This window comes from Ursus maritimus, unplaced genomic scaffold (assembly GCF_017311325.1).
Source record: "Ursus maritimus isolate PB19 unplaced genomic scaffold, ASM1731132v1 scaffold_32, whole genome shotgun sequence".
Classification (NCBI taxonomy): domain Eukaryota; kingdom Metazoa; phylum Chordata; class Mammalia; order Carnivora; family Ursidae; genus Ursus; species Ursus maritimus.
Window position 1 is genome coordinate 27,932,984 of NW_024425786.1, and position 12,861 is coordinate 27,945,844.

The 12,861-nt window shown below is 56.6% G+C and overlaps 1 protein-coding gene across 1 annotated transcript in view; it reads right to left on the reverse strand.

The window, feature by feature from the left end:
• Positions 1 to 12,861, reverse strand: part of GRIK3 (glutamate ionotropic receptor kainate type subunit 3) — a 217,511-nt gene that overhangs the window by 35,652 nt on the left and 168,998 nt on the right. Inside the window, exons 9-10 of the mRNA XM_040619278.1 lie at positions 11,317 to 11,430; positions 2,832 to 3,035 (exon numbers count right to left, since the gene is read on the reverse strand). Of these exons, the coding sequence (XP_040475212.1) occupies positions 2,832 to 3,035; positions 11,317 to 11,430 (318 nt within the window). The remainder of the gene's footprint in view (positions 1 to 2,831; positions 3,036 to 11,316; positions 11,431 to 12,861) is intronic.

The following is a 12,861-nucleotide window of genomic DNA, read 5'->3' on the forward strand; positions in this document are numbered from 1 at the left end:
CTCTTTCCCTCACCTCCTTCATCCAACCTTCTCAATTCTACCTTCTCGTCTCCTCCTCCCGAGCCATCCAGCTCCCTCCTTCCCCACCACGGCACTCCCTTCTTTCTCTCCACCATGCTCTCCTCTAGCCAGGCCCCTGCGATGGCCTCCAGTCTGGCTCCAGTGCAGCCCAACAGCACACTGATTTTCCTCCATGTGATTCTCCCGTCACCCCCTTGCCCTGCATCTTCCAGCAGTGCCCCATGGATCTCGGGATGAAAACCAAATGCCTCCATTTAACACCCAAGGCTCTTCAAGACCGTCTCTTGCCCCCCTTCTCCACCAGCAGCCTCTCTTCTTGGATTCAGACACTCCACACTCTGAAAGCTCTGCCTCCACCCGTCCCCACCCCCCCAGCACCGGGTGCCGGAACAGAAGTTCTGGACGGCAGGTGTCAGGAAAGGCCAATGCCCCCCAGTGAAGTAGGGGGTGATGCCTTGCTGTGTGCCTCTGTTCCCTGTGAGTCTGATCAGTGTGAGTCAGTTTCCCGAGGCTCCTATTTGGATTCAGTGGGGCAAGGTTTAGATCCCGGGTCACTGTGGCACACCAGGATGACCGTGGCTGAGGGGCCAGCTCTGCCACCACCATCGTGTTCATCCACGTGCATACTTTAGACAGCAGGGCTGTCCCTGGAGGGAAGCCTGAAGGGTAGCTCCCAGGTGCAGCCCATTTATGGAGCGCCAGGCACTCTCCTGAGCATCTCTGAGCTGTAGCTCATTAAATCATCCCACAAACCCTGGGAAGAAGGCTCTTTTATTACTCCCATCTCATAGATGTGGAAAGAGAGGCCAAAGAGATTGAGTATGTGCTAGACCCGGGATTTGAAGTCCTCTCTATTGGATTCCAGAGTCATTAAAACACCTGGGAGTAATTTACGGCATGGACATGGATAGGAGACCTTCAAGAGAGGGGAAATGAGAGAGAGCAGGCAGTAAAGCTGGAGAGAGCGACAGTCTGGGAGAGCTGGGCTGACGGATGGGGAAATCACTGCTCTGTCCAATCGGTCTGTTGCTGTCACCGTTGGAGGCGGCAGGGGATCGGGGGGGGTGGTGAGAGGAGTGTGTCAGCGGGACACCCTGCCCGTGCCTCATCTTCCTCCATAACCCCGGCTCCCCAGAAGGCCGTGTGGCATGGGACAGAGCTGAGCAGAGTGTCCGAGAAGGACTTCTTAAGTCCTGCTGGTCAGAGGCTCCACCCAGGGGTTCCAAATGGGCCTCGGGGGGCAGACGCTTGCAAAGGCAGGCATTCATCACTTTTACGTCTGCATTCAGATCCCTAATAAGGAAGTAATAATATTGCCAAGCCTTTACCACGTTATCTAGGAGCTAGCGAGAAGACTAATTATCTGACGACACTAATAAATGGTTATGATGTTATTAAAAATGGCACCCAAGCTAGGATTAATAGGCTCATCAATTGTAGGGAATCGGGTTTAACAAGGTCCCCTGCGTGTCCCGTCAGGGCCTGAGCCTTGATGGATACGGCACTGCATGGAGGCCGCAGATGAGGCCTCCTCCCCGCCTTTTCCCCAGCGGAGGGTCCGCTTAGAAAGGTCTGGCTTGCTGCTGGGTTTTTCTGATCCGCCCCCTCGCGAATGCTCTTCAGAGCTCTGGACGCTGGCTGACAGGACTGGCACCTGCCTTGCTCACTTCCACAGGTGGCCCCTGTGCTCCGTGGGACCCCCTCCGCCTCCCCAGCCTGGCCTGCCTCTGCAAATGACAGGCACTGGCCCCCACTGGGGCCCCACATGCCAGAGCTGCGGCACCAAGCGGGAGTGGGGGAGCTGATAAATGGAGATGCTTCTGGGGCCTGCTGACTAATTTCCATAATAATTATAGTTATTACTAATAATGGTGACAACACCACTCCCTTCCATTTACACTGGATTCCACAATCTAGGAGTGCTTCCCCACCAGCTGTCTCCTCCCAGCCGCTCAGCGTGCTGGAAGAACACAGGGCAGGTATTCCGTATTTCTATTCCCGCTATTCAGTTAGAAACTAGGAAGCTCAGGGACCTAAAGGGACTTCCTGAAGCCCCCTCCCTGGCCTCGAAGGAATAACCGTATGATACAAATAAAAATAAGAACAAGTACTGACATGGGGAAGACAACGTAACACACGTGTGTGGACTTAGCCCTCGCAGCCTGTCGGGCTGGTTCTATTACGGTCATTCCCATTTTACAGACACGGAAACCGAGACCTAGAGAGGCCAAGAAACTTGTCCAGGGGCGCACAGCTAGGTAGTGGCAACGTGGGAATCAAGCTCAGCCCAAGTTCGTGCTGGTTACCACGAGCCTCTCCCACCAGCCTTCCACGGGAGTCTGAGTTCTGGGGGCCTAGGAAATGAAAGCTCTGCTTGAGCCTTCCCGCCGCTCCCTGCCCCACCGGTCTCCCCACTGGGCCCAAAGCCACTCAAGCCAGTGACAGATCTAGCTCTGTGCCCTAGAGTTTGGTGGCTGGGGCAGCCTTTGGGTGCTCCTAAAGGAGCAGAGGCAGTGAGGAGGTGAGGAAGATCTCCAGAGCGAGCTCACCAAAGACACCAGTGGGAAAGGCTCAGTCACACGCGGTGTGGGGGGAGCACACGTGTGCTATGTGGAGGGCAGTGTCTGGGAGCTGGGGAGCATGAGCAAGGCAGGCCCCAGGGAGCTGGGTCCTTCCCAAGGTCACGACCTTTGTCTCCAGCTCCGCTGTCCCTAGGGTCCCCACCTGCTGGGATGCCCGACCCTGCTGTACCCAGGCTTGGCCAACCCTCCCAGGGAGTCCCCAGCTCCTGGTGCTCCCTGCCCGCTTACGTGGTCGATGAGCTCCTTGATCATGCCGTTCCACTGGCCCTTGTCGTCCTGTGCCCCGTACTTGCCGTCCTCCACCAGCCGGATCTCATAGGAGAAGCCCAGGATGTGGGCCAGCTCCTTGAGCAGGTCGATGCAGTAACCCTCAAAGCGGTCATTCCCAAACAGGGTCCTGTCGGACTTCCGGAACATGACGAAGGGCTCCTCCTGCAGGGAAGATAGGAGAGGGGCCGATGAAGGCAGAGTGGTTCGGGAGAGAGTTTGGGCTGGAACCTCTGCTCGTGTGTCCAAGAGATCTTTGGGGTGGCTTAGAAGAAAGGCCTGCTGAGTCAGGCCAGCGCCATGCTTCACGAATGGCCACCTTCCAGTGGCCCCTGGCCCGAGGTGGGGGCTCGGTAGGTATTTACCGATGAGCTGTCCGATGGTCACAGAGCTAGTAAGGGGTGGAACGGGCATTTGGACTCAAAAATGATTGGATTTGAATCCCGTGCTGTCTCCCGCACCATCAGTGCAAGGCCCGCGGTTCTCAAAGTGTGGTCCCCAACCAGCAGCCCCAGCAGCACGCAGGAACTTGTGGAAACCGTATGCTCTCCGGCCCCACCCGGACCACCAGGCCAGAAACTCCGGGGTAGAGCCAGCAATCTGTTTTAAGAAGCCCTCCAGGGGAGGGGCGCCCACTGGCTCGGTCGGTTAAGCGTCCGACTCTTGATTTTTGGCTCAGGTCATGATCTCAGGGTCCTGGGATCCGGGCCCCCCTTGGGCTCCACACTCAGTGGGGAGTCTCTTTGGAATTCTCCCTCTCCATCTCCTTCTGCCCCTCCCCCTGCTCATGCTCACACTCTCTCTCAAATAAATACATAAATCTTAAAAAAAATAAAATTAAAGAAGGCCTCCAGGGGATTCTGATGTCTGCTCGTGTGTGAGAACCCTGCTGTACAAGACTGTCCGTCCTGTGCCCTCCCTGACTTCTCTTCCTGATACCTTTCTCTCCTTCGAGGATCTCAGTCCCCAGCATGAGGACCCGCCAGGTGAGCGAGGGCTGATACGAGGGCCTGCACTCGTATGTGGACCTGGGGGGCTCTAGTAAATCAGCAATTGCGGAGTGCCTGTGGGGGGCCTAGCACGCAGCCCAGCGAGGATGTGCTCAACACAGAGCGTGCATTGCCTCGCTGAACCTTGATTTCACCCGGCCGGGGTGGAGACCAACAGTCCCACTTTACAGATGCAGGGAATGAGCTCACGAGGACATTTGAGTGGTGTGAGCTCACCCTGCTGGCAAGGAGAGCATCTGAACTCAGGCGGGTGTAGCCCGGGAGTGCAAATTCTTAACCCCTTCACTGTGCCAGAGGCCCAGAGCCCCAGGCCGCCTCTCCCTGATGGGCACGGGCGGGGTCTTTGAAAGGTAGCTCGGTAGGGAGAGCACAGGTCCCGCTGTCCCACGTCAGGCTCCCTCCCTGCCAGGCAATGGGGAGTCAGGGAGGGGCTGTGAAGAGGGCACAACTCGGTAGGATTTCTCGTTTAGAAACAAGCCCCCTGCCGCCCCGCAGAGAACCGGGGGAAGAGGCTGGACAGACAGTGGGAAGTAGCCATTGACTTGGTCCAGTCTGAGGTCTACAGGATGGGAACTGTGCTCTCTGACATGGCAAAATCCAGGCCCACAGCAGGGGCCCAAAGTGCAGGTCAACGCACAAGTCCGTGTTTCCATGGGGTCCACCTACCCAGCTTCAGTGACAAGTCCCCGTCCCTGGGCTGCGGTGGACAAGCCACCCCTGAGGCCACTCAGTGTGTCCTGAGCTCCTATTATGCACCACACACCGATTCCGGCCTCACAGGCCTGCAAGACAGGGGACATGACCCCCATGCCACAGATGAGGAAACACGCTCAGGAGGTCACACAGGAGCTGAACTGCAGTCTGATCGAGTCCAGCCCCACCTCTTCCTGCCTGAAGCTCCCTGCTTCTCCCCTGAAGGCACCTTGGCACCCCGCCCACACCCCTCTGTCAGAATGCCTCAGGTCCTCAGCTGACAGGTGCTAAGCAATAGCTGACAGAGGGCACGGGGACCGGGAATCCCATGTGCACGTGCCCATGAGACGGGTACACCCCCAATTATGGAGGCATCTCATCATCTGTCAACCAGTGTGGCTATTCCTTTAACGCGGTGGCCCCCTGGGGCAGAGTGAGCAGCCTCTTGCCGGGCTCCTGCTACTGTGGGTGGCCTGGATTCTCTGGTCCTGGGCCCCCAGGACTGCCACCTTTCAAAATCCCGTCCCACCCCAGGACTCATTTCCTCTAGATTTTCAACAATCCTTCGGCAGGCTTCAGAGCAAGGATGGGGGAACATGGGAATCCCCAGGGGGTTCCTGCCTCTCCAGGGATTCTGAGAAAACCACCTCTCAGTCTACTTGGGAGGAACACTGGGTCCTCTGGCTGGAGTCCGTACTCAATCTCTGTGCCTCCCACCCCCACCCTGAAACAGAGTAGGCAGCTCACAAGGGTGGTGAGAAGAGCCCGGGTGGGGCTGGGGAAGGTGCTGGGGCCACCTGGAGGGAAGGGGGCTGTGGTGATCGCACACACTGCCATCGTGCAAATCCATCTCTGGGGGGCTGCTGCCCCGAACCCTGGCATGTGGCCTAGTGAGCAGGGTCTGGGGGCAGGAGCCTCAGTCCCCGCCCCCTTCTTTTGCTCAGACATTCTTGTGCAGTGAACAAAGTATACCACTGTCCCTGGTGGCCCTGACGTGAGTTCAAGGAAAGACCTGGAGAGAAGATATTAGCTCTCCCAGGGGAATCACCAACCGCACACAAATTCCTGGACAAAATCTACCTCCTTCTGTAAAATGGGGAGAATCCTAGAACCCACCCAACAAGGTTGCTATGAGGAGTAAATGAGCCAATCTATGAAAAGCACTTAAAACTGTGCCTGGCAAATGTTAACTGCTGATAGGATGGACTGATTGATTTTTATTACTATCGTTACCTTCTTTCTGTGTGCCGTAGCCTGTGACCGCAGTGCCCTTTCCAGCCTACAGACCATGCCCAAGGTCACCAAAGGTTAAACACCATAGCTGGCTGCGGAAAACCATTTCGGGAAAGGTCCCTGAGATAGCTCACTTCCTAACCCTCCCGCCGCGCCCCTCCCTGGGCCCATTCTCTAAAATTAGCACTTCATTCGTGAAGCCACCGCAGCCCCAGAATCTATACATCTCCATATAAATACGCTGCCTTCGGAGCAGCTGTAAAATGCCATTAATTTCGGGAAGTGCTCCGAGGATGGCATCCATATTTAACAGCGAAAGCCCAGAGCATTAAAATGGTGCTCGCCTTAGTAATGTGTCTCCAGACCTGCAACATTTCCTAGGGGGTAATTCTGAACTCCGCCAACTACTTATTCATGGACTATTTCACAATTTATTACTGGAAATGTCCAGACAGCCAATTCACAAGCTCTCTCGACTGCTAATCGATTGCTCAGGGAAGGTGCCCTCAATTTCATAACTTCACGCTCTCCTATTGCTCTGGGAGAACAGCCGTAGGAGCGGGGTAATATTTCTCCTCAACAAGTCACAGGAAACAGGGGTCCAGAAAAATAACCTTTTCTGACTTTTCGTGGCCAGGGCTCTTAGTCTGCTTTCTCTCTGATCACTTATCCCGACGCCAGGGCCAGGCCTGGGGCTAAGCTTCTCCGGGCGGCAGGACCTGTGGAGTTGGGACAGGGGTCTTGGGGGGAAGGATCCAAGGTGAGCTGCCCGATATCTGCATTCCCAAGCCCTGTTCTGACACAGGCAGCGTGGGCACACATCCGCACAAGCACACAGCTGTACGCACAATGCCACGGGCACCGATGTACCACATTCTCGGCGTTCTGTCTGCCCGGCCCTGCTTGGCCACAGAAGCTAAAGGCCCTGGACCCAAGGCCTTGGCTTCTGCCTGTGAGAACCACGACAGAGCCCTGGGAGTCCTGCCCACCCTGGAGGTGGGGCCTAGGGCGGTCCCTGGCCTGGGATGGTCCTCCCAGCCCACACCCTGGCCGCCTTCTACTTCTCTGCCTCTCCTGCTGCCCGGTGCTGGGGGCCCCACCTGCCTGGCCGTTGAGTCTAATGTGGTCACAATGGGCACACGGCACAAACACACCCATCGGTGTATCTCCAGACACCCGTGTGCGGCTGGGCCAGTCCCGCACCCACACACGTACCCACACGCATGTCAACACGGCTGCTTTCTTCAGCAGCCCAAAGAACTCTGAACCTTCAAAGGCAGGGCCCCCAGGAGTGAGGCAGGTGTGTTTTCTCGGTGTGTGAGCTGAGGTTGGAGGGGATGAATTTTTCATGAGCTCATGGGAGAGCAGAACCAGAACAGAGGCTGGGGCTGGGCAGAGAGGGGGCGGGAGAGGGCGAGGTTCCAGGCTCTCGCCCTCATGCGTGGGGAAGGCCATCTGCAGCTCTGAGGGGCCAGGGTGCGTGGAGTTAGGGCTCTGTCCATCTGTGTGTCCAGGGTAAGGCACCCTTTGCTCCTAACTCCAGGGTTCGGGATAGGGGAGGAGAGGAGGCAGGTTTAGGGCAGCCCACGTGGAGCTGCGGCCCTCCGCTGTGCCCAGATTCCAGGGAAAAGAGCAAGCAGAAACCCCTGTCGTTAGGGGTCCAGCCCTATTCTCTGGGGGCAAAGCAGTCTGATGTTCCTGAACTGTGCTTTGGAACCTGCCTGTCACTCAAAGTGCGGTTGCCCGGACAACACACTAGCAGGCACGGTGGGCCCCCCCACAGCGCTCTCAGCAGGAGGTGCCGGCCCTGCTTTCAGGCTGCTAAGCTTGGGGCTGGGTTTTCAGGCAGACCAGCTGGGGCGGGGCTGCTCTCCACAACTGGTGCAGCTGTCCCAAAGAGCCCCAGCCTGAGAGCACCCCCCAGGGCTCTGAGACAGGCGGACCACACTGAGACTTTCAGGGGCATCTGGACCAGCTTGAGGTTTTCGGGAAGGAGGCCCCAGGCCCGTCCTTGTGTGGGAGTGGGCCTCTCTCACTCAGGAGACTCTGAGGACATTTTCAGCTGGACACAGAGAGTTTCTTGGAGACTAGTGCAAAGGCTGTGTGTCACACCCCGTCCCCATCAGGGATCCTCCAGACGTTTTCCTGGCCATTTCTCTTTCTCCAGGAAAGACTGGGCTTCTCTCCCACAGGGAGAAGCAGACCCTACCCTCCATGAGCTCTGGGCAGTGGGGATGCAGAGAGCAATCATGGGCCGCCCCCCCGCTTCTATGCGAGTATCTGACACTGCAGGATGGGATTAAGACGGTGGGTGGGACATCTGCTTCAAGTGGGTCAGCAGCCATGTCAGAGGTCAAGGACAACGGGGGCCAGGGGGAGGGAATTATCATGATGTCAGGCCTAGGAGCTCAGACTTTGGGCAAAGCAGATGATGAGGTCGTGATTGGGTCTGGAGTCTGACATATCAGTAGGAGACTAGAGCTATGAGGGACTCAGGAGGTCGAGGTCACAAACCCTAATGCCTTCAGGGGCCCATCAGAAAACAAGGAGGTGAGAGGCAGGGCGTGTTGACCATGGGGAGCAGCGGGGTTCTGTTGAATGCAAGTTCAAAGTCTCCAAGGTGCCCTGTGCTGGGGAGAGATTCTTCGGTTGTGGTCAGGGGTCAATCTTCAGTGAAGTTCAGGGCTCCGGGGTGGACAGAAGCAGAGGCTTTCTCTAGAACACTGCCTACCGTACTAAACCCGAGCTCACTAGGGCCTGGATTTGTAATCAATAATAGTCACTAGTAATAAGAGCAGCTATCATTTGGCACGCACTCTGTGCCATTTGCATTTATTAATCCCTCAGCCTCTCAACTCTATGAAGTAGATGCAATTATCATCACCTCTCTTTTTCAGGTGGGGAAACGGAGGCATGGAGCGGTTAAGCAATTTTCTGGGGTCACACAGCTACTTAACAGTGGAGCCAGGGTTCAGACCCAAAGATCTGTGTTCTTAACCATCACAGTCTTGCCCCTGCATCCTGGTCACGCTGCCCGTCCCCGGTGACTGCTGAGTTAGCGTTCACCCGGATGAGGGGCGGTGGGATAGATGGAGCTGTGTGCGGGCCATGGGCCAAGAGGGGCTTCTCTCCTTTCCTACCCCGGGGGTGCCTGAGAGCCAGCAGGGCGCTGTGGGTGGGACTGAGTGCATCAGGTCGCGACCTTTGAAAGAACCTGAGTGTTGACCAAGAAGCTTCAAGAAGGGCATAGGATGCCTGCCAGATCCCGCTTCTGCGGGTGTAGACAAATCCTGTGCGCCTTTGCAGAAGGGTTTTATGCGCTTGAAATCAGGCTGCTGCCATTTTAATAAAATGCACGCCCGTGGTCTTTCAAGATGTGTGTGTCCGGTATCCTTCTGGCGTATTACGTGCAGCCTGCCACGCCCTTGAGGGTATGGCTTCGCGGCTGAATCATCGGGGCCCACGTCATCACCCTTCTTCCTAATCTCTCCAAGCCCACTGGTTTTACCTTTTTTACTCTCGTCTTGTGCAAAGTGTTTTATTTATATCTCACATTTTATGCAGCTCTGTTTTTAATCTTTTACCACCTTTTTATTATTTTATTTTTACCCTTTTATATTTTAGCTTTGTCACACTTTTATCCTTTTGCTTCCTGACATTTTGGTTTTACATTTTTTTACCTTGTCTGGCTGGAGCTGTTCATTATTTATTTTAATTTTTCGTCTTCCTTGATGGCTTCCCTTTTCATCTCATGCCTTATTTTCATTTTTCTCATTATTATTTTCCCTTTAACCTTTTTATTTTGTTCCCTTTCAACTCTCTTCTTCTCTATTTGCATCCACATCAATATCCCTTCAATTGCTCATCAGTCTTTAATCCCTTTGCTCTCTTTTGTTTATTTCTTTTTCATCTTTTTTAGATTTTTTTTTCTTTTACAATTTTTCCCCTGTTCCTGATGAAATCTTTTGACTTATTGGTCTTAGCTGTCTGATTTTTATATTTGTTTAGTTAACAAAAATTTGATCAATAAAGGCAGGCAGGATGTATGGTGTTGGGGGGGTTGCTGGGGGAGGGGAGGGTCCATGCCCAAACTTGGGGGGGGGGCAGGTGTCTCTCCAGCCCCCGTCGGCAGTACGTCCAGAACCACTGTTAGGGTTCCGTCACCATTGACATGGATCCTCTCAGTGGTCACACCCTGGACACTGGGGGTGAGACCCACAGGCTGCAGGTGCTCCTTTGAAGCCGCTGGTGTCCCTGGTGTCTGCTGCTCACTGGGAGAATGGGGTTTAACTACCATGTCTCTTCCTGCTCTGGGGTGTTACCACCTGCCACCAAGCATATGTCTGGTGGGTCACACTAGAGGGAAGGCATAGGACCGTTCCGTGGGGTCCAGCTGAGCTGCCCCTGGTGGGAGGCGGGTAGGGCATCCGTGCGCCAGCGCTGTGGAAGGGCCCAGAGCCGGGTGCCCAGCCTGCTCTCTGTTCCATCCCAGGCAGCCTTACTTGGTCCGAGCACGCCAAACTGGGCTGAGCGCTCTGCTCTGCAGAGGATCTGCCTTATGTGCGCTGCATTGATCACAGTGTATGCATTGCTTCATTATAAGCAGAAGCTGAGTGGATTGTCCTCCAAAGGTCTTGGGTCAGAGTCGACCAGGTGGTGGTAAGCCTGCCTCTCTTTGGGTCCCAAGGACAGTGCTGTGTCTCTGAAAGGGTGGGTCCTGAGTCTCTGGACACCCTGGAGGCCTTCCAGAAAGGGCTGGTGCACTCGGAGCGGGGCACAGCACCGGCCAGTTAAGAGGCCAGGGGCGTGGGTGTGTCTTTCTGCCCATGCTGAGCTCCAAGGTGCAGAGAGCCTGGGAGATGCCAGGAGCCACTCCTTGGGGCAGAAGAAGGAGGCACTATTCAGTCCTGGGGAATGGAGGGAGGATGGCAGCTAGAGCAACCATGGAAGAGAGCTCTCGGGATGGGCACTGTGGACTGTGGCATGTGTGTGGGCTCCCCGCACCGTCTGGGCTCTCTGGGTGTGGCCCCAGCACCCATCACAGCTGGGGGGACCACTGAGAAGGGCTTTTTCCCTGGGACCTGAGGTGAAGAGGTGGGCCCTGAGTCCTGGAGCCGAGGGCAGGTGAACCCCCTACCTTCTACCCCATCGCGGTTTGTGCTTGGGCTCAGGGGCAGGGGGTGAGGGGAGACGCAAACACACAGGTCTCTGCAGATGGGCTTCCAAGCAGGTCTCCGACAGGCATGAGGACCAGCCCACTCTGCCTTTGGGAAGAGGCCACTGATCACCCCTCGCCCCGGGGTCTTTGGCCTGTGACCGTGAGCAGAGTTGCTGTGTTCCAACGACCGAGGGCTTTCTGAGGGACCCTCCATGTTTCCATGCAACCCCCGCCCCCCATCTTCCAGCCTCGAAGCAGGCCCGAGAGGTGCCCGGTCTGTGCTGCCCAGTCTGGGTCCCTCCAGCCCGTGCCCAGCTCACACAGTCCCTCCCGTGGGGCTGCAGGCTCTTACCAGCACGGTGGTGACGATGAGTGACCTGTTTGTCAGAGAGTCAGTGACATTAGGGCCTCGGCCTTTGGCAACCTCCGTGATGTTGAGCCCCTCTGCAGGACTCCACACGCCAACCTGGATGGACAGACAGACAGAGAACAGGGGCTGAGCCCCCAGTCTTTCCACCCTTTCTCCACACCAACAAGGCCATCTACTCGTTCCCCTTCCTCGTGAGCACCGTCATCACGGCTAACATGCTCTGCGCTAACCTTTCGGACAACCCTGTTGCCTCTCTTCTTAGGGGAGGAGGCCCTCAAGGTGTCGAGTCTCCTGAATTCTGCCACCTCCCCCTTGCTGGCTACCCCACACAGCTGGCGGGGAAAATGCAGAGAAGGTGAGCGTAGAGACAGCCCGGGGATCTCAGCCCGGCCGGGGGTGGGGCAGGTGCACTAGGAAATCAGGGGTCCTGGGGCAGAGGCACTCTGAGCCTGGTGGGCCCGCCTCTTCCTGGGAAAGACGCTGAGCCCCCAGCTGCTCGCTCATCGGGTCTCTGCTCTGGTTCCAGGTCCCGGGGCCACGCACCCTCCGCAGCCCAGGGCAGGGCCTGGAGCAAGGGACGCGGTGGCTAAACATCTGCGGAATGGGCTAACAGCGGAGGAGACCTGTCACCTGCAGGAAGGCAAACTGGGCAGGAGCTGGCCTTTGTAGCTGTTTTGGGGGTGGGAGACCAGAATGGAGGGCCCTCCCTGCCGGCCTGGTTGTCGCTGGGTTTGAAGGCAGTTCGCTCTGTGCTTTTACTTCTAAAGTTGGCAGATAGGGTGGCCAAGGGGCATCATCTGTGTCCCCACAGAGCCCTTGTTGCTGTCAGGCCTGAGGCAGAAGGAGGCCAGGGAAGATCCAGCTTGCCGATCCTTCTAACACCCTGGGCCTCGTGAAGGTCCAACATTGCACAGCTCCGCCCCCCTCTCAGGTCCTCTCCCTCAAGGAAGGTTTTGGCATGCCCACTCTGTCCTTGGCCTAGCTGGGGGGCACTCAGGAAACTTAATCAATTAAACAGAGAGGCCGAAGGCAAACATCCCATTCAGAGAGCTGCGCAAAGCAGATAGCAGGGAGCTATGTAATTACGCCTGGGTAATTCTGCTCTAATCCTCCCAGAGCCACCGGCGGCTATGACCCGCCTTTGCAAACAGAAGCCATGAGACAAGAGGCCGGGTGGCTGTGTTTGGGCTTAGCACCCTCTCCAGGCAGGATTTCTGTCTGCGCAGAACCCCCAGAGCCCAAAAGAGAGACGGGCAGACGGCATCAGAGAGGCCCTTCTCTCAAGTGGGCTGAGCTCATGAGGGTCCCTAGCAGCCCCCCTGGAGGTTCCACAAACATCTGTCCAGCGGTTCCCGAGCAACTGGAACCCCAGCCCCTGCAAGAATCTGTGGACTTCCCACGGCATCCCCTGTGAGGCACCAGGTGCCCTGGCAATGTGGGAACAGTTAGGACTCAGGAGGCCCCAGCCCCACAGAGGCTGTCCGCTCATGCTCCAGGTGGCAGGTGGCGGGGGGGGGGGGGGGGGGG